The 26,947-nt window shown below is 40.4% G+C and overlaps 3 protein-coding genes across 4 annotated transcripts in view; 1 reads left to right on the top strand and 2 right to left on the bottom strand.

Moving 5' to 3' along the window:
* Positions 1–1,591: 1,591 nt before the first annotated feature.
* LOC308143307 (syntaxin-11-like) lies at positions 1,592–2,494 on the bottom strand (the record flags this gene model as incomplete). Its single annotated transcript, XM_080514046.1, has 1 exon — positions 1,592–2,494. The coding sequence occupies one exon, from the start codon at positions 2,492–2,494 to the stop codon at positions 1,592–1,594; it is 903 nt and encodes a 300-aa protein (XP_080370172.1).
* Positions 2,495–3,935: 1,441 nt separating this feature from the next.
* Positions 3,936–6,645, bottom strand: stx11b.1 (syntaxin 11b, tandem duplicate 1). The gene is made up of 2 exons (XM_080513622.1): positions 6,516–6,645; positions 3,936–5,540 (listed from the first exon to the last, which is right to left on the bottom strand). The coding sequence occupies exon 2, from the start codon at positions 5,531–5,533 to the stop codon at positions 4,637–4,639; it is 897 nt and encodes a 298-aa protein (XP_080369748.1). The 5' UTR covers positions 5,534–5,540; positions 6,516–6,645; the 3' UTR covers positions 3,936–4,636.
* Positions 6,646–10,171: 3,526 nt separating this feature from the next.
* The window catches only part of mthfd1l (methylenetetrahydrofolate dehydrogenase (NADP+ dependent) 1 like), a gene marked incomplete at its 5' end in the record, with an annotated part of 30,622 nt that continues 13,846 nt past the window's right edge, over positions 10,172–26,947 (top strand). The window contains 20 exons of one of the 2 annotated variants that reach the window (XM_080513593.1): positions 10,172–10,407; positions 11,661–11,745; positions 11,989–12,039; positions 12,124–12,177; positions 12,862–12,986; positions 13,735–13,835; positions 13,933–14,069; positions 14,672–14,777; positions 15,056–15,123; positions 15,221–15,318; positions 15,569–15,742; positions 15,913–16,049; positions 16,525–16,571; positions 17,148–17,255; positions 17,357–17,431; positions 18,448–18,550; positions 19,656–19,732; positions 20,688–20,828; positions 21,607–21,675; positions 24,535–24,646. In XM_080513593.1, coding sequence (XP_080369719.1) covers positions 10,172–10,407; positions 11,661–11,745; positions 11,989–12,039; positions 12,124–12,177; positions 12,862–12,986; positions 13,735–13,835; positions 13,933–14,069; positions 14,672–14,777; positions 15,056–15,123; positions 15,221–15,318; positions 15,569–15,742; positions 15,913–16,049; positions 16,525–16,571; positions 17,148–17,255; positions 17,357–17,431; positions 18,448–18,550; positions 19,656–19,732; positions 20,688–20,828; positions 21,607–21,675; positions 24,535–24,646 — 2,104 coding nt within the window. Of the gene's footprint in view, positions 10,408–11,660; positions 11,746–11,988; positions 12,040–12,123; positions 12,178–12,861; positions 12,987–13,734; positions 13,836–13,932; positions 14,070–14,671; positions 14,778–15,055; positions 15,124–15,220; positions 15,319–15,568; positions 15,743–15,912; positions 16,050–16,524; positions 16,572–16,747; positions 16,824–17,147; positions 17,256–17,356; positions 17,432–18,447; positions 18,551–19,655; positions 19,733–20,687; positions 20,829–21,606; positions 21,676–24,534; positions 24,647–26,947 lie in introns of those variants that run through there. The other variant, XM_080513594.1, reaches the window with a different exon arrangement.

Raw genomic sequence — 26,947 nt, 5'->3', positions numbered from 1 at the left:
CCAGCGGCAGTAGCTAACTCACGTTTGACGCACGGACCCTGCTAATAATAGCATGCTAGTCGACCACAACGCAGGTTTCAATCCACGTTTAAAATAGCAATCAAGTTAAGACATAAAATATAACAAAAGCACGGACGTCATGATGTGCTATCCTGGAATGTCCATCACTATCGTATCCAATTGCTAATAAAGCAGCCGGACTGGTTTTATGATGTTAGCATAGTGCTAAACCATTAGCAGAAGTTAACGCACAACCGCAAAGTCCGCACTGAACATGCAGGTGGACGGACACATGTTACACATCGGGTACCGAAGAAAGACGCCTAAAAGAAGCGACAAAAACCCGATAACACAAAATCAACGTTCAGAGAATGAAGTCGAGCAGAAACCGAACCACTTGGTCCGATGAAATGAGAGTAAAAGTCTCGGCTGCTCCTCCTCTTGGTAGTTCGAGCGACTGGCTGCCTGCAGCATACGATCTGTCAAGTCTTTCAAACTTTCAATTTCTCCCAACTTCCTGCTTCGACCGGGCATCGAAAAATATGTTTAGAAAGATTAAAGTATAATATAGACTGATTATATTTTGGGGGGAAATAGATCCAAAACCTAAATCTAAAAATAGATCTGTTTATAGAGCTGGGGACATGGAAACTTACCTGCTGGGAAAGTTCTATTTCCCAGTTAGGATTTGTTTTTACAAATTCTCTCCCATGAAATGATGCTATGACAAATAGTATTCTCTCTCATAAAATCCAACACAGACCTGACTTTTTACTAATAGAGTTTGTTATAAACGTAACTTGCATTCATGTAAAGAAAAGTAAAGTAAACACTAGACTAAATGATGTCTGACTATTTTCATATTTACTGCAATAAGGTTTGTTTTTTTACAGACTGGATCAATCGTAAATGCGGTTTTATTGAAGATGTCACATTAGCTCCTGGACATTATTATTCCCATTTGGAAGTGTGATCTTTCCCACTACTTGTCATTCGAAAAAGAAAACTGGACCTCTATCTTTTTGATGATAGGGCATCACTTTCTGTTGGGTTTTTTTTTTTTATGTTCCTTTATATACACTTTACCAAAATATTTAAATGGTGGTCCCACAAGTTTTTACACTGTCGTTCACTTTAAAATTCCAAAAGGACCATATACTTTTTGAAGCAAGTTCAAAGAAAATATGTTTACCAATGATGTCATGGCTCAATGAAATCAATGCACACATGCACCTCAAAAGAACAGGCGCACTTCCTTCACATAAAGAAACCAAGCGGATGGTCAGCCAAAGACAAAATAAAGATTTCAAGTTAAGTGTTTATTTCATTGACAATTAAAATGTTATAATTTAAAATACTTTGTTCTCACACAAACACACAGATTATATCCTTAGATGAGGAAAAACCTGGATATTAGCTCATTTGAGACCGTTTATATTCAAGCTCCAAGGCAGAACATCCTTTAGCTTTTACACTGTTTTCTAGAAGCATCTCTGGAAAGGTTTTAAACTTTTTTAGACTTTAAACATTGATCTACCACCCCCCCATTCTTATTTCACATTCCCCAACATCAACAATCTCTACCTGAGTTCTAAAGAGCTTGATTTTGATTCCAGCAAGGTAGACATGGGCAACACTGCAGAAAAGGATTCTTCCTCTTGTACTCTATGGCCCTCCTGATATGAAAGTTGAATTTTTCAATGTGGTCCTCTGTGCCACAAACATGTCCCTCAATATTGTTGACTAGGTACCCCTGATCCTCCACCAGCATGGCCATGTCTCGGAACAATTCATGGACTTCCTTCAATCTGGCTTCCAGCTCCACCAGCTCCTTGTGTCGGCCTTTGATCTCACACAGGGCCCAGCGAGACGAGTGTGCAGCCTGTGGCTGAAGGCTCTGGGACAGCTCGGTCCAGCCCTCCCCGCCTTTGTCCACCAACACATCCAGCTCCTCATCGCTGATTTCCGTTCCCCATATGGAGGCCTGCCTCTGGATCCTCTGCCTGCACATACTCTTCTGCATCTCCTCCGCCATGTTGTAGTCAGTCATGGCTTCATGGAAAGCTCGCGTCAGCATGTCGTACTGAACACGGGCAATACGACTGACAGCAGCATTGCAACCTTCTTCCTCCTCCAGCCGGTTGCTCTCCCTACCCAGGGCCTGGAGGCGGGAGTACAAAGTATCCCCATGTTGTTGGATATCTCTGGCGATGGAGTCGGAGTCCTTTTTAAGAAGACTGAGTCGACGCACAGTGGTACCATAGCGCTGATTGTGGACCCTGAGGCGCTCCACCTCCAAGAGAAACAGGGAGATCTCCTTGCGTATGGAATGGGCCTCATTCAGGATGTCGTCAATAGTCACCGATTCCTCAAACTCTACTGCCTGTTGAGACAGAGTTGCGTTGTCAAAATCATACTGCGGTCCAGAGACCTCCAGCTCGAAGTCCTCCTGCTCCTCACTGATCCGTTGGAGTTTTTCTAACATGTCCCGCATTCTGCCTGAAAGAACAGTATAGAAGATATTGTTAGTGAACTCATTGCACTGTTCATCAGTTTTGTGAACATATGACCAGCAAAATATCATCCTAAATTAGTAATGCGTGTATAATCATCATGGCTTTTGAAGGACAAAACCAACCATCAATTAAGATAAATGAAAAGTTTGAAAATGAACAATGATGACATGGCTTGAAACTAATCCACCAATTTACTGTTAAATAATGTGTAACTACTTCAGAGAAAGAACAAGGCTGATTTAAAAGTAGTACTATTTCACCACAGCAATACAAAGACAGTTTCATCCACAAAGGGATTTTTTTCCAACAATGACAGAAGTCATAGCTCAATGGCACACTGGAATGTCTTTTTGTCAAGCAAGGAACAAGGAAGATGTCTCACTTCAAATTGACATTTGCAGGGACATTTCTGGGGTGAGACTCGTGTTTCACAGCATTTGCTTGAGTAATAGTAAATACATTTCTAAACAGAATATAGAAAACACCTCAATATCAGTACTTGCATTTAAGCGCTCTTGACATTCAGTCTCAGTTGTCACACAAAGAAAACATGTTCAATCAATCTTCTGTTTCCACGTCGGTGCTAATTTCTGACAACATTTTTAAAAGTTAAAAAGCATCTGTAAAAATAACAAAATTATTTCTCTGCTCTAAGATTTAATCACAGTTTTCCAAGCTACCAGCAGAGCGAAACACTGATTAACAGGCAAAGAAACAGTCCAGACGATCAGTCCTCCAGGTGTGCCGACTTTCCTCAGGTAATCAAACACAAATAAGCAATTTCTTTAGAGTTTCTTACCTCTTCTGATCAGCTATATCCACAGTGTCAAATGTTGGGTGAATCCTTTGAGCGTGTTTCACCGGATTTATTTGGTCAAAGGCATTTTTTTCATCGTCAGAAAGCTGGAGGTCTGCTGCCTGTTCGGTGTGTGTGTGAGAGAGACTGCCTTCTCCTTTCAGGTGACACTGTTGGCTGTTTTCACTGGATCACATGATACTTCCTTGAAAGGAGGTTTTTTTTTCTTTTTTTCAGTTTTTGCTCGCCATAGAAAATTAACATGGTTAAAATATACTACTTATGTGGAACTATTGAAGTACTTAATCACAAAATGTGAGGAATTTTAGATTTGTTGACTGATGACATGCTTATGAGTGTTAGTGAGGACACGTTAATGTGAGGGATCTGTGAAAGACTGGGGAGAATTTCCTTTGGACAAAGAACCTCAATAATGGTTGAATACATATTTTAATATGGCTTCGCTCTTCTTGATGTGGAAAAAGTGTTGTAACGCCTGCGATGTGTTTGTGTTAGAATTCTAATATATGCCAAACAATGAATAAAATCAAATGTGGTGTGTTATATGGATTTGATGTTGAAATAACATATCCACATTAAATCATTTAAATTTTTAATAAACTTTATCAGTGAGAAGAAAGGCAACAAAGAGATGATACAATGCAAAGTCCACTAAAACCTAAATGTTTGTGTTTGTGGACATCGGCAGTGTGACGTGAAGCACAAATGATACAGCTGGAAAAAATAAACTTTTTTTTTTGGGTCAACACAAACTGGCCTGGATGACTTTAGCAAGACACTAGAAAAAAAAAACTATTCGATAAATAGAAAATTGGATTTGCAGGTACACAAAATTCTGTAAATTTTGCTAACAAAGTACTTTCTCCTCAAAATATATACCTTCACTTCAAACTACAGTCCTGCAATAATATGAAAAGGTTTGGATCGTCGCTGCTTTGGGCCGGTCAGTCACTGCCAGTTGCTGTGAGCCGGAGACTCAGGAGTCCACAAAGTCATGAAAACTCTTCTCAAACGGTTCTTCTGAGTCACCCAAGTATGGCGAGTTAAGGTACTCTTTCACACAAAGCAACAAATATTAATAACTGAGAAACAATTTAATCAGGCAGTTTTATCTCTGAACGCAAACACGACAGATAAAACATTGAAATCATACATTAAAATTGCACTTGGTGGGAAGAAACATTATACAATTACGCCGAAAGCAATGTTGATAAATATGAAAATGTTTGTAAGACTTTACTCTTGTCCTTCCAACGACAGCACAATGAAGGTTTTTTTCCCTTCTTTCCACTCACTACAGTTGTTAATCGACGCAAGGAAAGCAGCTGCAAAACATCTTTTTAAATGGGTTGTTCTTGTCGTGACGTTTGGCCCGGGACAGTTTGACGAGGGCCTCCTGAATGCCGGCGTCGGTCTTCTGAACGTTGGTCTGGATGGTGTTCAGCATGGGACCCTGCTCTTCTACCAGCAGAGCGACGTCCAGGAATATCTCGTGGATGCCCTTTATGCGGGTCTCAAGGTCGATCAGCTCCTGGTGACGTTTCTCGATCTGGAACAGGGCCGATCGGGCGGTTTTACCTTCGCTCACGATGTTGTCGGTGAAGATGTTCCACTGGCCTTTCTCTATCATCTCCTCCACGTCCTCGCCAGACACGTCACGCCCCACAATCTCCATCTGCCTCTGAATCTGTGCTTTACAATTATCTCTGTGAGTCATTTCAGCCTCATTATAGTCAAACATGGCATCGCGAAAGCCATTACTGAGGGAGGCGTACTGGGTTCTGGCTATCCGGGTGACTGCTGCGTTTGAGCCGTGCACCTCGTCAAGCTTGTGGGCCGTGTCGTCCATTTCGTGCAGGCGCTTCAGCACATGTTCAGCCTTTGCTTTGATATCAGCACCAATCACATTGGAGTCCCTTTTAATGGCGCTCATGGTGCTGACGCCCCCGAGCATGCGGGAGTTCTGCTCACGAAGCCTTTTAACCTCCAGGCGGATGAGTTGGATGTCTCTGTGGACCTCTTGCGATTGGGAAAAGAGATCCTCCAGGGCGGGGCTGTTGTCAAACACAACGGCCTCATGATGCAACTCGTCCTGCAGGTCAATGTTACTCAAACTCTCGGAGACGGTGGACTCTGCGTACTCCATCGGCTGCATGTGGCCATTGGACATTTCCTGCAGGTTGCTGAGTCGGTCCCTCATGGTTAGGCTGGATCACAAAAAAAAAAAAAGGTTACAGATGTAAAGATTTTATTTTTTATTATTATTATTATTATTATTATTTCAAACATATTGAGGCAAAGATGCTCTGGAAAAGCAATGAACAATGTCTTTATTATCTGTTTTACGGTTGGTCAAATCAAAAACTAAACATATTTCCATTACAACAGAGACTTAAAACAAGTTTAAACACACCCTCTTTGTTTTTGAAGCTGTCATGTCTTCCAAAAAAATATGTTCCTTGCTTTTGTTCTGGCTGAACAGGTTCTCTTGGTGCCCTGGCTGACCAAACTAGTTCTTGCAACTTGTCTTCTGTCTGACGTCCTCTCCCAATCACCTCCTTCAGATCACATTCTGTACATCAGATACCAACCGAACTACCATTTCAAGATAAAGTGTCCCCAACGCAAAACAAGTAGGCTGGTGACATCATTTCAAAGAGTCACTGTGCCAAAAATCTCCAGCATCACATTGTGATGGAAACTCATTGTTTCTACTCAGAGCAAGCTGCAGTAGCCATTTCTACATATACCTTTCATCATTAAGAACAAAACCAGTAAATTCCATGTAAATGTATAGTGTCTCGCCTATTCTTAGACTATATGTCAGTATTTTAGGTTAGAAAGTTGCAGATGCAATGCTACTGTCCCCTTTTTAATAATTTATTTTTAAATGAAAGCCACTATAACAATGAACTTTACACTCCTGTCCTTCTCTCAGCAACCCACATTTCTTCAGCTTCTAAATAGTGATTTTATTCCCCTCAAAATCACAAGCATTGAGATTTTCCCCAGAAAAAAAACAATTTGATATATACCAGAAAACTTTATAACCCTGCCATACGTTTAGAGTTACACTCAATCATATAATTACAAACAATTAATATTCCCGCACATTCTTCGTCATTTCCAGAGAGATTAAATTTATATTTTCCGTTTTGCCACAATAAAGAAATCCTTCCTACCTGACGTGACGTCCACAGATATGAAACTTTGTCGGTTCAGTGTCTCAGCAATATCCCATACTTCTGCTTCTGGCCAACAAAAAGCCAGCCACATGCGACTATCTTTGGAGCAGGAGCTGTGGATCTGGGCTGGTTTTTGTCAGGCTGGTGATGAACTGCGCCACGCCATGCATCTGTAATGCAGAGACATGAGGAATGAAGCCTGGTCGGTTTCTGCTGTGACGCTTCAATTGTGTTGGACAAGGTGTGTGTCTGTTCCAGCTTTCAGCAGCTTTGAAATCAGGATTGATAATTTCACATGGGCGTCTTCATATATAAACACTTTACAACTTAAAGTTAGCACTCATTTGACTCTTAAAACTACAATATCTGGTTTGTCGGTGAATGGTGGATTTGATTGCATCTGACAAACCACAGCAGAGGGAGTCACATGTGTTGACGAGTGATGGGAACTTCCGCTCTTTCAAGAGAGCCGGATCCTTTGGCACGGATCACGAGATCCGGCTCACTAAAGTCCGAGATTCGGATCGTTCTGCTCCCAAATGGCTCCTCTGAAAATTTCAACAACATTGAGAAGAATAGGTAACCGCACATCAAACAAGAAAACTGTATGTAACAACAACAACAACAACAACAACAACAACAACAACAACAACAACAACAACAACAACAACAACAACAATAATAATATATTTTTTTAAAGCTGCATCCAAGTAGCAGATTTTTGAGATGCCAAGAAAAACTTTTGGCAATTTTGCATCAAATGATTTCCATTTTGCTTCAATTTTTCCTTTCATCCACAGAAAAAAAATCTACTGTTTTTAAACTCTTTTTCCAAGGCGCCACATCCATCCATCCATCCATAAACTACATTAAAATCATAGAAATAAAACGAGATACCAATAAAGTAAAAGCACATTTAAAAACAAAGGACAATTAAAACAGGAGAGTAAATAGAAAATAATTTAAGACGAAGCTAATAGAAATGCATTCAGAAGAGTGAAAAGTTAGTCCATATGGGGTCGTCGTGTGCCACATGCAGCCAAATTAAATCTAGATTAGTCTGGGCAAGAAAAGAGATCGTAAGCTAATTCCTTGTTTTACTTTCTAGTGCAGATGCTCCACCATAAACTACAGATTTATTCCTTTATTTTAAGACAAGTGCATACTTTCTGGGATTTAAAAAAAAAAAAGTTTGCTCCTTCACCAGTCATAATAATGCTAATGTCTGCTGCAACACTAATCCCTCATTACAATACTGCCCAGTTCTGGGTCTTAGTGTTGTATTGTCAGCTGCTAATGCATTTTGTTTTGGGCCCACAGATTATATTTTTCACCCATGTTCTAGGCTGCAACCCCTCCTGGTCATACATCGTTGAATAATCACCAGTGGCTTAAACCATAAAGGAAAAAAAGAGAGTGGGAAAACAAACAAAAATAGATTCACTTTAAAGAACCGGCTCAAAGAATGCTTTCTTTTATAACTGACACATCACTACTGAGATAATGCAATGTTAAGACATTTGTAGCCACACCCAAATTACCTGAACTCCTCATGAGGGTGTGTTTTGTGTTCTCAGGACCATACCTGTTTATACCAGCAAATAAATAAAAAACAAACAAAAAACAACCATGATAAATAACAGACATGTTCTAGCAGGACTCAGAGCCACTTGGGGCTCCACCCACACACAGGAGAGCCTGCCACACACTAGCAAGGCAGAGCAGGCCCGGGCAAACAGGCCCTGCGTTCTCCCCATTTGTTGGAAGGGATCATTGTGACATTAACATTTCATAAAATTGAGACACATTTAGAAAGTAGTTCTAGTGATGAGGCCTAAGTAAGTTTGGAGGTAGATTTAATTAAACTTGATTCTGTGTGACTGCCATCATCATTACAGTAACACAGACAAATGTGGTTTAACTACATTACATTGTAAATGCAATATGTCATATAGCATACAGTTATAGCCTACTGATGTTGCACAAGCAGTGCATGTACATGTGTTCCATGTATAATAAACTAAATCAGTTGACATTTATATAATTCAAGAGATTTAAAAAATATATATATTCACTTGGTATTTGCATGCTTAGAAGGAATACAAAATTATTTCTTGTCAGTTATAAATACATTTAAATAATTTCCTGAAAATACTTGCCAAAAAATGCAAAGACAAACAAAATATGCATACATATTTTACAGTTTACACAGATAGGTCTCATTTTATAAACCAAAACTTTGATCATTTTGCTTTTTCTGAATTTGCAAACTATCTGTTGAGTATAAGCATACAGTTGCATAGCTGGTACAGCATATCATTTTAGGACAATGTCATGAGGAAAGTAATTGGATAGTAAATTAGACCCCTAATCTACTGTCTCTTTGGATGATCAGTCTGCCAGTTTGGTCACATGCTCAGTCTCAATGTGACTGCTCTACAGAATAGCCCCTCCACTAAGAATCCTCAAGAACTTCCTTATGGAGTTCAGTTAAATACACTTACGGGAAGTGAATTTGTGTAACTGAAAGTTTATTTCTTCTACTGTCATACTTTTTTAACAGATTGTAGCTATGAAATGCACGTTTTTTTTAACCGCACACTGCCTACATTTTGTAGAGTATTTAATTATAAGTGCGAGTACAATAGCTGCCATAGTGTGATTTCTTTAAAAATTTCTCTTAATTGAAGTCCTAAAACTACAACAAACCCTAAACAATGATAGAAAATCCAATCTCTCTTTGCCCTTATAAACAAAGTCCATTCTTCCACATTTCAACTTTCTTTTAGATCTCCAGTGAATGTTTTCCACAGCTGTAAATGTTAAGACTGTATATAAGTGTGTATTATTTTTGTCCGGACCGGGTTAAAATTGGGGGGGGGGGGGGGTTACATAAATATCATTAAAGAGCGCTTAATGCCAATTGGGAAGAAAATTATGGCATTTTAGACTGTCTGATTAAAAAGCTTCAAATTAAGTTGTTGCAAAGTAAACATAAAGAACTTAATCTACAATGTCCACTGTAATAAAAAGGGTAGAATTATTAAGTTTTCCAAATGTGTTTATGACTGCACCTTCAATGACCGCCTTCCTTCAAAAAATAATCCCTTTTTATCTATATTTTTTATTCCATTGACAATTGGTTTGTGAATTTACTAGACTAATTTATAAGTTTAATATGTCTTACTTTTAAATACTGTACATATTTGTATTTCTGCATTTACATTTTATTTCACATTGTGCAGTGACAATAAAAACTCCTGGTTCTGAGACTTCCTCCATTCATGATGCATTCAAAGTTTCTGGGATTTTTCATGTAATGACTACTACGAACACTTAGACATTGGTTTGCACGCTGTTAGTGTAGCGCACTAACATAGCATGTGAGAGAAACATTGCAATAGATAAATTCAATATATATAAAGAAAAAAATAACAGGTCAGAACGCATGGGATTTCACGTAAAAGGGATCATGAGGTGTGGCATCTCTCGAGGTATCATATTTCTGACTGTCCCTGAAGAGGCCGAACCTCCATCAGCTCCTCCAACTTTCTTTATTTTTTTTGTCACACTCGGAGGGAGCTCACCTCGAACCGCCACACAAACTAACTAAACAGCAGCTTAAAGGTGAACAAAGTACTGAGATGACGACCATGAAGTTGGCGTTAATCCGCAGCGCTTGTGGCAGCCTTCGCGCGCATCCAGCCCGTCCAGGAAGCAGAATCAGCGGCTTGTCTCGGGGATGTGTGCCAGTCGGTGTCTCCAGCAGCCGGTTTGTCCTCCGGAGCGCGAGCGCGATCTCCAGCAGCGGCACCAACCCGAGGGGAACCGTCCGATTTGAGAATCCGTTCCGGGATGGAGATGCGTCTGAGTGCGACATTTCTTTGAGGTGAGTAAAGTATTCATCTTTTTTTTTTTTACTTTGGTTTTGTTGGCTTTTTGTGTGATAATAGTGGTGATACGTGTGTCCCCCCCACGTGAGTGGCGTTTTTTGGCACTTGGATAGCGGCCAGCGCTGCACGTGTGCTCGGTCTGACCAGAGGGACCGCTGCCAGCTGATGTAACATCTCTCACTTATTGGCAAACGAAGCTCTGGTTAAAATGTTCCATTTAAGTTGCTCGTCTTGTTTTAAGTTGTATGAAGGGCAACAACTAAATCATTTGGATGCTAAAAGCGCACTTGATAACTCTTATGTTTACATTATGGGCAGAATGTAGGTCAGTGTGTTAAATGCGCACAGGCCACTTTAGCCCCGCCCACATGATCACGCATGCGCACTGGAATATTTTACGTTCGCCAGTCATCAACCACTACTTGTAGGGAAACTTTGATAGTGAAGCATTGAACCCCTCTTTGTTCATCGTAGCGTATTCCAGTCCTTACAGCAAAGGAATGGAGAAATGTCTTATACATTTTGGTCATTAACATGGTTGCTTTACAGTTGTTTAAGATTTATCAGCTGCACATTCGTCATATATTATGCAAAAGAATGTCCATGTCCATCAGAAAGCAAACAGGGAGTCAACCGTCTGGTTGTGTATTTATGTATATGTATATATATATATATATATATATATGTGTGTGTGTGTGTGTTGTTTAACACTTTTACATGGTATGAACAACAAAGCTTTAGAAACAGTCACATACACACTTACTGAACCAATCTACCTCCCATGTATATTTTAGGACTGTGAGAGAAAATCAAATTACCCAGAGAAAAGCCATGCATGCACAGAGAGGACATACAAGCTGTGTATGGGAAAGCCCTCAAGCCTGAAGCTTAACTGGAGATATTCCCACATGGACTCAATACATGCAATTTTAAGAAAGAAATCAGAACCGTACGAAAATGCATATGTATCTGCTGGTGGATTAGCGGCAGATTATAACCCAAATGTCTACCCTTTGAGCCATTTTTATTTATTGTTCAGAAGTTTTGAGTTTCCTTTGAAATGTTTTGGATATAGTTTCATGTGTTGTTGTTGTTTTTATTTCTCATTCTGTGTTCTTCTTTGCTCACTTGCAATGGGTCTCCAGAATACTGAGATCTCACAGCTGCTGTGTTAACAACCTCATTCCTCAGTTTCAGGCTGAGTTTATCATAAAGTGTTTGATCTAACCCCGTTTATTTTCTTTCATAGCGAAGTGGTTCAGACCACCAAGGAGGCAATGGTCACTCTGCACAAAAAAGATCCAACAATTCAACCATCACTGGCTATTTTACAGGTATTGTTTTCTAAGATTCTATTACAAGGCGGGTTATCTATACACTATACTAAATGTATTTACAGTTAAATATAGTGAGTAAATTGGATTTAGCTTGGCAGACCATAGTTGTACCTGGTATGATCTGTCTTGGCTTTTTTTGGACTTTAACCTTTGTGGGAAATCAGTTTGCAATGTAATCAGTCAGTATTGGTCTTAACATGTATTTTATGTTTTCCTCACTAATCTTGATGAATGTTAAAGATTGGTGAGGATGAGAAGGTATTGGAGATCAACAAGAAAATGGCAAGAGAGGTAATTTAATTAAATTTTTAAATTTTTTGGCAAATCTGAAAAAGCGTCAGGATATTTACCGTCTCATTGACTTTCTGTTCCCAGATAGGCTTGAACGTCACTCAGATTTGTCTGGCCAAGCAGTGCAGTGAAGATGAAGTAAGTGGGACTGACTCATAAACGTTGCCCAATGTCTCTTGGCGTAAACATATTTCTCCTTTCTTAGCAAGTCACAACATGCTACACGCGTGTCTTATTGTGTTATCCTGAGCCTTGCTCAAAGTTTCATTCTCTTGAGACATACCATGATTTCTCTACATTTCAATGACGAATTTCCAGAGTGATTGAAGCACTTTCGAGGTTCTGTTTCTTTTCTTTTCTTTTCCTTTTTTTTTGCATTGGAGTACGTACTTTCAAACCTTAGCGAAGTGAGAGAGTGACGAATATTCATAATTGGGGTTCTCTTGAAGCATGAGGCCTCTCGATCCACACATAAAGAAGGCATTTAATTAAATAATGAATGCATTTACACCATGACCTGTAGCCTCAGAAGAGCTCCTCTGCTCTACTGCTCTACTTATGTATTTGTACTCAATTTCCCCATCTAACCTCTCCCTCGTTTGTTTCACTTTTCTTAGAAATTTCTTTACACAGTCAACAAAACTGGCCTGTTATATTTTGATGGTCGTTTGACACTTACAATGAAAACAACCCGAGGAATTTCACAAGACTTATCATAGGCGTTAGATATGGCTGAATACGTTCAGTATGTGTTTAGTATTTCCAAAGCTATGTCAGTTAAATTTTGAGTGTCATATATGTGTTTGCTTTGTGTTTGTGTAGATTGTAGAGGAGCTGCTGAAACTCAACGATGACCAGAGGGTGCATGGCGTCCACCTCCATCTCCCACCGGCCCGTCTCACCAGTCGAGTGTTGAGCACACTAAAACCAGAAAAGGACGTAGACGGGTAAATAAAAACAAGAGCAGATGTATTTGGTAATAGTTAAAGAACCAAATATTTTTATGGAATACTCTCAGGTTGCATCAGGAAAAGCATCCAGTGTGAAACTTGTTCCAAATCCAACATGCTGTTCACTGGATCCGCTGTTAGCAGTTGACCACAAAATACTACAGCGAGTTTGATTACTTGTCTATATTGTTAGAAGTTGTACAGTTGCAAATATTTACTTAGTTTATTTGACTGGAAACAAGGCCATTCATGCAGCAGTAGGCATGTTAATAGAACCAACAGGAAAATACATGGGAACAGTTTTAGTTCTGCCTCAACAGAATTAAATTGATTTGTTTGCGTGGCGTGTCACATTTAGCCTAAATCACAACGGGCTGCTCAGAGTTAGAAGTTAAGTGATCAGTGTGTGTCTATGGCACAGAGTGAAATGAGAAAATTAGAAAAGCACCCTTCTAATTTTGCCAACTGAACAACACGTGCTTCTTTTGAGGACGGGAATTATTTTTAGCTAATGTTAACAATGTTAATAGTTTTGTCCATAATGTTAAACAATGAAAAATCAGTAATCAAATCTCTGCTTCATAAAAACCAAAAGCAAAAAAAAAAATTTAATCTTGTCCTGAATATTAAGATTTGTTTTGTCCATGACACTGGTTCTGCAGTGATTTATGTCCATGTCCACAGATGTCAAAACTGTCAACTTTGATATTATATTTCATTCATGCATGTATTTATTCTGCCGTAGGATATCTGATTTGAATGTGGGACGGCTGGTGAGAGGGGACTTAAGCAGAGGTTTTGTGCCGCCTGTTGCCAGCGCCGTTTTGGACATGCTGGAGAAACATGGTCGGTCGCTACAGAGTGAAAACTGTCTCATGTTCCAATTTTATAAAAAGTTGAAAATGTAGAGGGGAGTTTTGTGATCGGCGAGTCTTTTTTGCAGATGGGCCAGTCGAAGGAAACGCTGTTTTGCTGGTTGGAGGAGAAGGACCCCTTCAGTTGGCCCTGCAGTGCCTGATTGAAAGAAGTGGAATGGTCACTCAGAGAAGTCACTTGAATTGCAAAAGCCTTCAGAGACAGGTGTGTTAGCGCAGTGGAGCCATGTTTTTACCTGCGAGACTGTATGATCATTTTAGTTTAGTGCTTTTTGAATGTTCCGAATATTTGTTCTATAAACCTTAACACTTGATTTGTTGTTTTATTCAGAGATTCTTTTATTTATCTTGTCTACACTGAAATATACACTATACTTTTTGTGTGCCACTGAGTATCATCTGGGGACCTGCGTCCCAGTTATAGCAAGAAGGGTAAAAAATATAAAATGATATACAGTCATCAGTTTAATGTTCAATGTTTTGTCTTGGTGACCACTGTAAAAAACAGCAGCCATATCGACTCATTCTTTTGGTATGCCGCTGGCATTTTGTGCAGTGCTGGTAACTGTCCACATGGAGTCAGTGTCTATTTGTTCAAAATGAGTTGTCAACCACATATGGTAGTATAGTCAGAGTGAATCTTGAGTTAGCCTTCATTTAGATTCCCTTTCCTTAACAGGTGTTCATTCCTCTCCTACACTTTTATCATCACAGTTTATTATTCACATGTCCTTCAAATTTGTCAGTCCTCCTCGACTCTGTAAAATTCTTAGTGCTCAGTTTTCTCCTGTCGTTTCTATCGTCTAGGTGATGCAGGCTGATGCTGTTGTCATGCTAGATTCAGCAAACATTCCTTCCAGCTGGTTGAGACCCGGAGCTGCTATCATTTACTGTGAGCCAACCCTGGAGACAGGTCAGGATGAACGCATGGAAAAAGAAAGAAATGGCATAAAAGAAATCTTATATAACACTTTAAACCTTGCTGCCACACATGTATTGAACACATGTTCATAATCTTTGCTGCTAATTGCTGTGAATGAATTTCAAAACATTGTGGCTGACCTGCTGGCTATGTACAACTGGAAAATATGTTATTGATTTATCAGCAGTTATACCTTGTAGCGTTATATTTTATTACATAGGTGGCCTCGAATGCGTTTTTTGCAATCATTTAGTTTGGACTCGTTTCAGATGTTGAACCCACTGGGTTGTCCTCAAAGTCTCTGTTGGGCTACCTCATCGCAGCCTACAGATCACAGGTGTTTGTTACTTTGCTTCAAATGATTTTTTTTTCACCTTTTTATTTTTGCTTCCCAAACATTCTTCAGTTGACTCCCTGCGCTTTTTGTTTATTAGAACGTCGTACGTAGTTGCAGTCGTTGGCTTCAGGATCAGCAGTACCGGCCGTGGCAACTGCGCGCCCTCAAACTGCAGCCTCTGACTCCTGTACCAAGGTATACACCACTTTATGCCCAGTAAAAACGGGGAATTGAATTACCCATCGCTCTTTTGGTTTTGTTCACAGCAAGTGCAGCTGTTCTAATTCAAGTCACTCTTTGAAATAATGTTTAAAATGAGATGAATTACTGTGATTGACTTGCGCTTTCTCCCTGAGTTAGCTGGGAGGAGCTTCTACACCCTGCAACCCCGAACAAGATGGACGGACAATTTGCATTACTACTGAAGTTTTCTTTGACTTTTCAGTGACATAGCGATATCCAGAGCTCAGGTGGCCAAGCCAGTTGATCAGTTGGCTATGGAAATTGGTTTGCTTCCTGAAGAGCTCGAGGCTTATGGCAGGAGCAAAGCAAAAGTCCGTCTGTCCCTGTTGGACCGCCTCCGCTCACAGCCCGATGGGAAATATATATTGGTTGCTGGGTAAGTGTGCTCAGTGAGTGAGTAGCGGAACTCTGCTTGTCATTTAATAGTAAATAATGGCATGCTTGTCCGTCTTAAAGCGTCGATTAAATGTGATTATGACATTATTCCACAAGGATTCAGGCAACGACAAATATGAATTTAAACTCCGTTTTGCATGTTCTGTCTAGTATAACTCCTACCCCACTGGGTGAAGGTAAAAGCACGGTAACAGTCGGCCTTGTCCAGGCGCTGTCGGCCCACCTGAAGCTCAATTCCTTCGCCTGTCTCCGACAGCCATCACAGGGACCCACCTTTGGGGTTAAAGGTCAGCCACGAATGCTGTATTTGTCATTTTATGTTTCCTAGTAGTGTCATACAAATGGTTATAGCTCATTTTAACATTAGTTCTTCTAAAATACTGTTTTTTTTTGTTTGTTTGTTTAAGCAGTGAGTGTTTAACGTGCTTCTTTGTCAAAATGCCACAATTGAAAAACATGATCAAGTTACAAGTTCAGTCTTCATGTATGGCATGGCTCAGCTGTTTTACATTAAAGTAATGTGTACTTACTTTAAAGTGAAGTATTTTGAAGTTTTTCCCTCTAATAACAATATATAGTGCGATAGACAAGCAAGCATGTGATAATCTATCTTTGTCCATGCGAGGCCAGTGTTTCATCGGCTGCCACATTTTGATGTGGGGTTTGTGTAGTTCATTTAGAGTGCAGCGCTCAGCACCGCTCCTTTGTGTGTCCCTGTCCCGTTGTCTGCCTCTGACTGTGTTGCCTCTTCTTTGTGCCTAGGGGGAGCTGCAGGAGGGGGATATGCCCAGGTCATTCCCATGGAGGAGGTAGGATCTGCAGACAGACTCGCAGTGCTCCCTACCAGGAGTTGTGCAGGCTTCAAAGACGTTGCATCTTGGGACTCGCAACTACCTTGTACACAAAGATGCATGAAAACACATTCATGACCTTTTGTCCTGTGACCACAGGCATCGTCTGTAGAGGGGCAGGGAGGGCTGTGATATTGGATAAAGGGAGGCGCGTTTCCAAACCTTCACACCAAGATAGTCTCTTTCCCTCATTTTTGTCACAGCGGTCAGGTTCTTATCCATCCCTTCCTCTCTCTGCACATATACAACAAAACGACATGTTCTGTTTCCTTTAATCTGAATCGTTGATGTCAAACAGAGAGGAAATGTGTCATAATATTTTTCATGCCTTGGGAGACCAAATCCAAACCATGGGAAGTTTATTTGAACCCTTGTCTATTATGGAATACCAAATTGAGGCTACAGCCTTGTAACCTCTATGGTTGGAGGCTTTGTTTCCAGTTTAGCTACCCAGAACCGCAATATATGTCATGTACACCAATGTCTTTTGTATGATTCCTTACACAGTCGGTCTTTTTCTTTATTCTTCTTCAGTTCAACCTTCATTTGACTGGTGACATTCATGCCATCACAGCAGCCAATAACTTGGTAGCTGCTGCAATTGATGCCAGGATGCTCCACGAGGCCACACAGTCAGACAAGGTAAACGTGGGGATGTCACAAAACACTATGACACTTATAAAAATCAAATGGTTGCTTTTACATGCATGAGTATATTAACTGCTATCTCTTATACCTCCAAGGCGCTGTTCAATCGGCTGGTCCCCTTGGTGAATGGAATCAGAAAATTCTCGCCCATCCAGATCGCCAGGCTTTGTGTAAGTCTAAAATCTGTAGTGTCGGTGTCACTGGCAGCAGCTTGCAGGAAGAACTGTGTGGAATCCTTATATATGCTATTGCAGTGGTTTTTTTCCAATGTTTTCGATTTACAAAATGTGAGGTAGGCCTCTCCTGGGGGTTGCCAGAGAGATTAACATTTGGGGTCTAAGGGATGTCTTTTTAAGCATAATTTTCTCCTATTATTCTTTTGGCAAGAAATCCTGATTAAAACAAGTAATAGAGTGAATCGTATTTTATTAATAGACATTTAGTCATAAAAAAATGTTGCTTACCGGATGTAGATGAATTAAAACAATGAGGGTAATGCTAAAAGTAAAAGATTTGCAAATATCTTTGCCAGCTATTACAAATCAAGCATCGAGCCAGCTCGAAAAGGATTGTGCTTTTATTGCCAATAGAGTCTAACAAATTTCTCTTAAAATTTTGTGAAACTGTTACATACCACCTACGTCCAGTAGGGGGTCTCAGTCACCCTGCCATGTAGTTCATCGACCATGGACTCTTCAAAAATCTGCTAGTATCTTGTGAAACTCCTGCCTGTTTACTTCAGCACAAGTAATTTTGTGATATTTTTGAATGCTGCCTCAATGTAGTAATTTCAGGATAAATACATCGTGCCAGAGACAGGAGAGGGTTTCAACATCAGTCACGTTAGTGTTTGCTCTTATGAATGACAGTTTCTGGGATAAGCAGTTAAAAGGACTATAAAATATTTATTGGATTTAATGGACAGAGCAAGAGATAGAGAGTTTTCAGTAAGCTGAGTACTCCCTCTGAACCTTTATGAACCTGGCAGCGAGTTGATCATCTTGTAGTCATTTAGTCTGGATGTTTCTTCACAGGCTTAGATGAAATATGTCCTTCAGTGTAAACTGAAATATGAATCGTATATATATTATACTGCCAAAGCAAAGTAATGGCCGCAAATGTATGAACATTACTTTTCATGTACTCGCACACATGATCCCACAGTCTTCACCCTGTTTGTTTTCAGCGTCTTGGCATCAATAAAATGGATCCAGAAACCCTCAGCTCACAAGAAATTAAAGACTTTGTACGTCTTGATCTTGACCCGACGAAGATCACCTGGCAAAGAGGTATCTATTGATGCATTCTTTTATTTGCTATTGATTCACGTAACATAGCTCAACTGAAAAAGACAGAATGGATCTTAAAAATCTGTTGTGATTTGATATCAATATTAGGAAAACATCAACTTTGGTCAACTCTTTTGCCCTCAGGTGTTAAAATGCATAATAAGTTGTCACAAAAAACAAAACAAACATACTGAAGGTAAGTTTGTCAGTTGTATCTTTGCAAGCTGTGGGACTTTAACTTCATTAACTTGAACATCATGACTATCACACTAATCTAATTGCCATCAAATATAATGAAACAGTCCACAAATTAATTCCAGGATGATGTTGCATGCAGCTTTGAAATATGTTTTCACATGTCTGAAATTAGTTTTAACAAAATGATCTGTTGCAGTCGTCTCGTCACAAGATAAGACAAAGTATGACAGTCGTGGGAAAATTAACCACAGCGGTAGCCATGTTGGTTTAAAGTTGTCGGTGAGAACAAGCAGCTGGGTGCTGCTATGACTGATGTGGTATTTAGTCCAGTGGCTCCAAAGGGCATTCTTAAGAGACGAATCCTGCAGATTAAAAACACATTGACCGCCCTATGTTATGTGGGTTTGGCCGAGTGTGTCTGGTTTGGGTTTTCATGAACAGACCATCTTTTTACCTCCCTTTTTATTACATCAGCCCACTGTAGAACTGTAGCCGCAATAGGGTTATCTAGCTTCTTCTTGCAGCCACAAAGCCACCAGTTTGTAGCTGCATATGTTATTTTTTTTTTAGGCATTTGGCAATGTGGTGAACAAAGACCCTCAAAAGAAGTAAATCCATCCCAGGTTAGGCTCGGTTATGTGTCAGCACCTTTATGCAACAAAGATTGGGTGTTCTCTATATGTGTGTGTAAGTGTGAGGACATGCGTTTTTGTTTATTACCACGTGTAGACATTGATTCTACAGTCTGTCAGCTTGAGGCTCTAAAGACATAAATCTTCTGTGTGGTTGAGGTGTTCAAGTTACACTGCATGTGTCAAAACTGTCATTGGATGTTCTGGCACGTTTCATGCTACTCGATTGTGGATTTCCTCTGAACACCAGAGTGTTGTTTAATTGTTTGTTTCAGTTGTGGATACAAACGACCGTTTCTTGAGGAAGATCACAGTGGGACAGGCAAGCACCGAGAAGGGACAGATCCGAGAGGTAAGCAGCACTCATTACTTCACAATCCTGACGACTCAGAAAAATACAACTTCGCCAACTCGCGCACGTTTGTGTATTTTTACATGAACAAGAAACGGATTCCATTTTGGGCCATGTATTAATTGCGCTACATTGTAAAAATTATCTAACATGTCATTTACTTGCAATGTGGTGAAATAGAGTACGTGAATATATTTCAGCTGTTCCAGGTGTCAGGTGGCTCTTGAGCCTTTCTCATGCACATCCACAGATGCACCCCTGTCCCCACCCTCCTCTTGTCCATGATACGACCCAGATGTAGTTCTCCCATAAATCTGTGGTAATGACAGCTCAATGAAATTTGTAAATAAACCCTTCACGTCAATGGGAAGCAAGCTGGCTTAAGTGAACGCAAATGTTTAGAAAAGGAGAAAACTATACACACACACACACACACACACCTGGAAAAGCCTCTGAGCTGGTTCAGCATGTGCTTATATTTACTCCGTATCAGTTCATCAATTCTGTTTCCACTCCATTCCTCTGCCCTCCACCTTTCGCCATTGCTTGACACACTATAGCCCCTCAGGGTATTATCATTGGACTGGGAATACAAATCTTGTGTGCCTTGGTGGATTGATGTGGTTTAGGTTATGTTTCTTTTCTTTTTTTCGTGTGGTTGAATGGAGACTACACGCACCTTCTACTCTGTGCAGCTGTCTTTTACTTGTGTCATTTCTAATAAACTGGCTTAAATTGCAACAGGGAAGGCCATTAAAATCAGTCTACAGAGACTTTTCATTTGTTCAAGATCGTGATTCTACGTGTGAATTCAAAATATTGCATTTAAAGGGATGACACATTGCCTAGACTTCCACGTAGTTCTTTACAGGTTTATTAAACAAATCCATTGAGCACTTGGTAAAAACATACTGCCTTCTTAATGTAAATTATTTTTTCTTGTTTGCCACCTTAGACTGGGTTTGACATCGCGGTGGCCAGTGAGATCATGGCCATCCTGGCTCTGGCAGACAGTCTGGAGGACATGAAGAAAAGGCTGGCGCGCATGGTGGTGGGGACCAGCCACTCCGGACAGCCAGTCACTGCAGAAGACCTGGTGGGTGTTATTGTGTGGGCCTTTCATTCACAGACTGTGAGAGCGTTCAACTTGCATCTTCTGTGGTTGTGATATGAAGGATGCACTGATTAGTGTGTACTGTACTGGTCGGAATATAAGACAACCCTGATTATATGACTGGATTAAAGAGGCTTGCACCTGATGTATGTGCTCATATTCTTCAGATTACAGTGTTATCAAGCAAGCTATACAACTATTAAAATGTGTTTGTTTTTAGTCGTTTTAATTTTACTACCAGTGTACATATTTTGAAACTCTTCTTTCCTCTTGGCACACTTGTGTAAAACATCTCCTTTGGTAAACATGTCAAATCGAGGCATAACATGGTAATTAAGATCATAAGCAGCATTCCCCCCCCCCCCCCACTCCCCTGGTTACAATGAAGGATCAGTTGGCTCTGGTTTCCTGCATAAAAATGTGCAATTTCATAACTGTCGAGGTGGACCCCCTATAATGTCACATTCGTCTTCTCTGATTTGCAATAACATTACCACCCCTCAACACTGTGTCTCACTGGAGTTGTGCTGTATGACTGCATGTGCTCCCACTGCTAACGAGGCGTATTTCGTTAAGCGTGCTTTAAACACTTGCAGCAACGACGCATAAAGAACCGCCTGAGAAATGAACCCCGGTGTCATTTATCATCGACAACATTGAACTCCCGAGCCACTCTTTACATGCCTTACCAGGGTTCTGATGAACTGTTCTGTTTTCCAACCAACTCTCCCTGCATTCTTCTTTCTTCCCCCTTTGACAGGGAGTGAGCGGAGCACTGGCGGTACTAATGAAAGATGCCATCAAGCCCACACTGATGCAGACCCTTGAGGTGAGACACTTGTATAACCCCACTTAAATAGTCATCATCCTTCTGGACAGAGCAGGATCTGATGAATCCCTTGCCGTACCTCTGAGGACGAAAGAATTAAGCGACGGTCTGCTCCACTGAGACTGTTTAAGAAAGGATCATAGTCTTATATTTTCCTCCCGTGGCCCTACATCTTAACAACAGTTCAGACCTGTGCTGAAGTAGTTTCGCCGGGAGACATTGCAAATGTTGAAACGTTTAATTTAGGTGTGAGGAGTTATAACACAGCTGTACCTCTCACAATCTCTGGCTTTCATTAGGAGTTTAAAACCTGCATGGCCAGTGTTGTTACCACAACATAAACAAATGTATACAGTGAAACATAATTAAAGTCACTTGTTAAAGCCTTCATGAGTCCATTGTTGCCAGTATATTTTGCAAAGAAAAAGAACATTTAAAAAATACAGATATGTAGATATATAGATACCAAGTAAATTTTGTAAATGTGTTTCAGGCCTTGGGGAATAGTTTTTGAGTCTGTGAGCCGAGAAATATTAATACATTTAATCTATGCTGTATTCATATGAAGCCAATTTTTAGGTTTCCAGAATTTTAAAAGCTCAATTTTTCCTTTCGAGTTCACAATGAGCAGAATGTTACCCGTGATGCTCCTGTTAAGATTGTTTTGCTTTTGTTATAAAGGGCTATTTTCTGTTTGTTCCTTGTTGGTTTTGAGCAGAAAGCTTGATTACATGCTGATTGGGTGTGTAAAATAAACATGGGCTGTCCCAGGCTCAGAGTGTTGTATTCAGAAGAGATTTGGTTACTTTCTTTGCAAATCTGTTGTGTGAAACAGTTTCCTGTGTGGGTTTCCTGTGATTCTGGTGAGGGAACTGGTATCAGGGACGGAGCGGGCCTCAGCACTCCATGAGAAATTTCCACCGAGCTCTGACCACCCGTGGCCTCTGTGTCATCTCCACTCCACCACCGATTGTGGCGAGTCCAGACGCTCTCGTGAAAATGGAATTTGAAAGCTGGTGTTTGTGTTTCAGCTTGTGTTTCTGTGTTGTTTCAGATGAGGCAGGGCTTCAAGGAGACATTGTCGCATAGAAAAATGGGTTGTTTTCGGCCCGCTCCATGTGTACGTGTCTTTTAAGCAGACCTCAGTCATTCTTTGAGTTTTTCAAACTTCCTGTCTACGTGGAGTCTCACAGAAAGACTACATCCATCTTTCCTGAGAGACGGCACGACATGGGATCAAAGTCGGCTGTAAACGTCTCCAGAGATTTATTGATTAGTTGATCAAGACAGACTCAAGTAGTAATGCTATTTAAGTAATTGATTTATTTGATTTATTTGATTCTCATGACTCAAATTGATTGTATTGTTCGGTTGGTCATGATGGAAAAAAAAGCTGGAAAAGTCTGGTCAAGTATTCAAATTTTTACAGTGCAATGTTCTCCGGTTGGTTTAATTAGGATATAAAAGATGCTTAAAAATGGGAAACATGGTCATGATCTCCATTTTCCTGTTTCCTTCATAATCCTCTTTTTCTCCAGCTGTAGAAGTAACACACCGGACTTTCAATTCACTTCCATTTTCATAACCTTAACTATAATCTTGTGGCAGATGTATCTCTTGAGGTCTTGCTCACAGATGTGGAACAAGCACAAACCACGAACCTTGTTAAGTGAAGTTCAAAGGTTAGAAACGCACACGGAAATCCACTAAAAGCTTGACCTTCAAAGACTTCCTATGTAATTATGGAGTTGTCGATCATAGGATTCGTTTTTTTGCCATATAACTGTGATAAATCAATACATCACTTTTTTTTTTTTTACATCTCTACTGTTTATGTTTTCCACTCATTTCTTGTGTCCCCCGTAGCAGTAAAAGTAGCTCTCGTTTAATCTAGTTTACACAGCCAGTGGGTGCTTTTCTCAGATGCTTGTTAAATAGCTGATTTACTCCTCAGAGGGGAGGCTGTTTATGCAGGCAGAGGGAGAGGTATGCAAACAAAAGCTTAGAAAATCATACAAGGCCTTCCCATCCTTCCTTTTTCCTCTCGAGCAATTCACATTCAGTGTAACAATAGGTCGGCTGGCTTTAACCAGCTTTTTTTCTTGACCCGTTTTCTAACTAAATTGCTTTTTCCCCAAAGTCTCGAGTGCACCAAAAGGATTTCAGTCTTGAAGTGTTGAGCCTCGGTTAGCTATTCTCTCATGTCTGTCCTTGGATCAGCACGTTGCAAACTAGGTCTGAATTATGCAATGCTTTTATTGATCATTTGTCTGCTTGAACTGAAGCTATATACATTTAGGGGAAAAAAACAACAACAAACAAAAAAAGGTCTTCGTCACTCTTCAAGCTCTATGATAATGCTTTGAAAGACTCATAACTATTACATTTACATCTACTTCTCGAAATGATTTGATAATCAAGATTTTTGTTGACTTGGGAATGTTTATTGTATTTTGTCGCCTTTTTTTTATTGACTGTACTCGGCCGGTTGTTTCAAACTAGCTGAACTCTGGCAGAAAATGGAAAACGTAGAATTTGAAGTGCTGCTTTAAGTTTGTGTGTACTTTTAGCCTGGGGGGAGTAATCCAAGTCACCACGGGGAGGAAACCTGGCCCACACTCAGGCCGGGTTGTCACTCAAGCACCTCTTGACTTGTGCCTACTGCGTAGACAAAGACACTAACCAGCCAAGTGCATCTACTCTCCGATACAGTCATTCTGGAAGCTTGACTGAAAGATGTTGAATTTAGTCTAAACGGAGTGTTTAATCATTATTTAAACTTGGTCCGATGAGTTGCTGTGGCTTACGCTGCTTTCTAAACAGCTCCTGTATGTTTGTGTGCCCCTCTAATTGTTGCAGGGTACGCCGGTGTTTGTCCACGCCGGGCCCTTCGCCAACATTGCCCATGGCAACTCCTCGGTCTTGGCAGACAAGCTGGCTTTGAAGTTGGTTGGACGGGACGGCTTTGTGGGTAAGAGGACACAGTCGGTGAATACAGATCTTGCACAAAACCACAAAACCATTGGGGTTGGCTGACACAAAGATCTATGCTTGAGTGTCTCGGAGTCCCAGATGTGTAGCTCAGGAGATTAAGCTATATATTACACTTTACTCTCCTGCTGAACTCCAGCTTTCTGTCCTGCTGTCGCAACCTTTAGCCTACATTCATCTTAGTTCTGGTTCTGGCTCTTGTCCCGTGGTAGACGATGATGTTGCTCTTATGAATTGCTCCTGTGAGATTTTCTAAGAAACTGTTCAAAAATTATGTAAAAAAAAAAAAAAAAAAAGACAGGAGAGAGGAAGGAAGCAGATTGATAATCTTAAGAGCCCCTGGAATGCTTTAGAGTAAACCACACTAATCCCTCCAACGTCAAAGCATACTTGCGTATTTCCATTTTTATCTGCCTATCTAGCCGGCCTGCTCTCTTTCTATCTTCATTTACTTTGGCTGCAGAAATATGTGTGGAATGCAAGTGTGCGTCGGTGGGGTTTTGCCAGGTGCATTTGATGTACATGCAAATTTCCTGAAGCCTTGTATTTATGTGTACGTGACACGTGTTTTTCTGCGTATCGGCTTCAGTTAACAGGAAAAGGTTGCCACACACAACATTTACCCAGGCTGTCATGAGCGAGCGAGGGGGAAACGTGTGGGCAGAGCATTGAGTTTCACAACATGAAGCAGAGAAGCGGGGAGGCTTGTGTGTGTTCTACCTTCTCTTCTCGTCCATCCCACTCCTTTTCCTTCAGTCTGTCTTGTTGCCTCGCGTCCCTGTCTGTGTGTTTGTTACCTGACCCTCAGGTATTCCAGGAACTCGCTCCTGGCCTCCCACCTTTTTCCTCTGCCGGCAGCTGGGATGCACGCATCCTCTCTTGCTCAATCGCGCTCCCTGTGTCTTCCTCTTTTCTGTGAAATGTGTGCTTCTGTTGTGTGTAGTAACACACAGGAAAGTCAAGAAAATACACATTTCTGCATAGATTGGCTGAAAGAGCCATTATTCTTTGTGTAAACTTGTGCTGTAAAGTCCCGACAGAAGGACACACCAGCTGTGAATGATCTCGCTGTAAAATGGTGACAATAGTGTCGACAATAAACACAAATTACTTCTGCAATCTGTTCATTGCTCAGTTTTTTTAAAGGATTGAGTTGTTTCAAAGAGTTGTTCAACAAATGGAGAGCATAAAATGCTATGTTTGTTACAGTCGGCACATACAATAAGCTTCAATTGATTCTGGCATTGTTTAAGCACAGACCAGGATCTGAATAATCTTGGAAATGATAAAAGGAATAAAAGTTGTTTTTACCCTTCATATTAAATTCCTCCAAATACCATCTGTGGCTGAGCGGGGACACACGGATAAACCACTGCCCGAGTCAATGTGCTGACACCGGTGTTTCTGGATACTTGCTGAACTGAGATATTGGCTGCGAGGTCCAGAGCGGAGTGTGTGTCCACAACAGAGTAAATATCTTGCCTCTCCAGGAGCTGCTCAATCCTAAAATATAATCGATTGGTCCTCAGATGATGACATATCATCCCTGAAGATTTTGTTCAATTTTGGCCAGTAGTTTTTGTGAAAAGTTGGTAAAATACATGCATACATACATACACACCAATAAATAGATACACAAAAAAAACAAAAAACGCGATCACTTGCCCAATAAAGGGTTAACCTACAGCTGTATTCAAGTCACATTTGCCACTGATGCACGTGGCTATGCATGCATATGATGCATTGGATATATTTTTTTATTTGATGGGCCGTTATTGTACTTGTATTTTCAGCTCACTTTAATTCTCTCCTAAAGTGTGGCAGAGAGTTGCTCATGAACTTTCTGTGAACTCGGGGGGGGGGGGGGGGTTACTCATCTCAACTTTTTGTGGTTTATTTGAAATCACTTTGGAGTCTTGACAAAATGGCAGTGCTTCTCTGTGGGGGCTGGATGATTAACTCCTCACACCAGATGTGTGTAATTTTAATATCATTAAGAATGTGGAGCACTGAATCCAAATAATCCCCTGATGCTGACCAACTACTTGATTCCCTGCATAAAAACAAAAACGTCTTTAATTAAAGTTTTGTTTTGGTCTTTATGAAAATGACTTGTAAGAAATGATCAAAAACTATAATGATAGTTGAGCCTTGATTTGGAACTCAGTTTATTGATGAGGCTGAAAAGTGGCTCTGTTGTATTGGAGAACATATTCACAAGTCCTGCTGAAGGAATGGGTAGATCTCCTTGTTATTTAGATCAAACATGATTTGTAGATTA

This window comes from Blennius ocellaris, assembly GCF_963422515.1.
Source record: "Blennius ocellaris genome assembly, chromosome: 18".
Taxonomy (NCBI): Eukaryota; Metazoa; Chordata; class Actinopteri; order Blenniiformes; family Blenniidae; genus Blennius; species Blennius ocellaris.
Note: the sequence above shows the minus strand (reverse complement) of the source record. Positions and strands in the feature narration are given on the sequence as shown.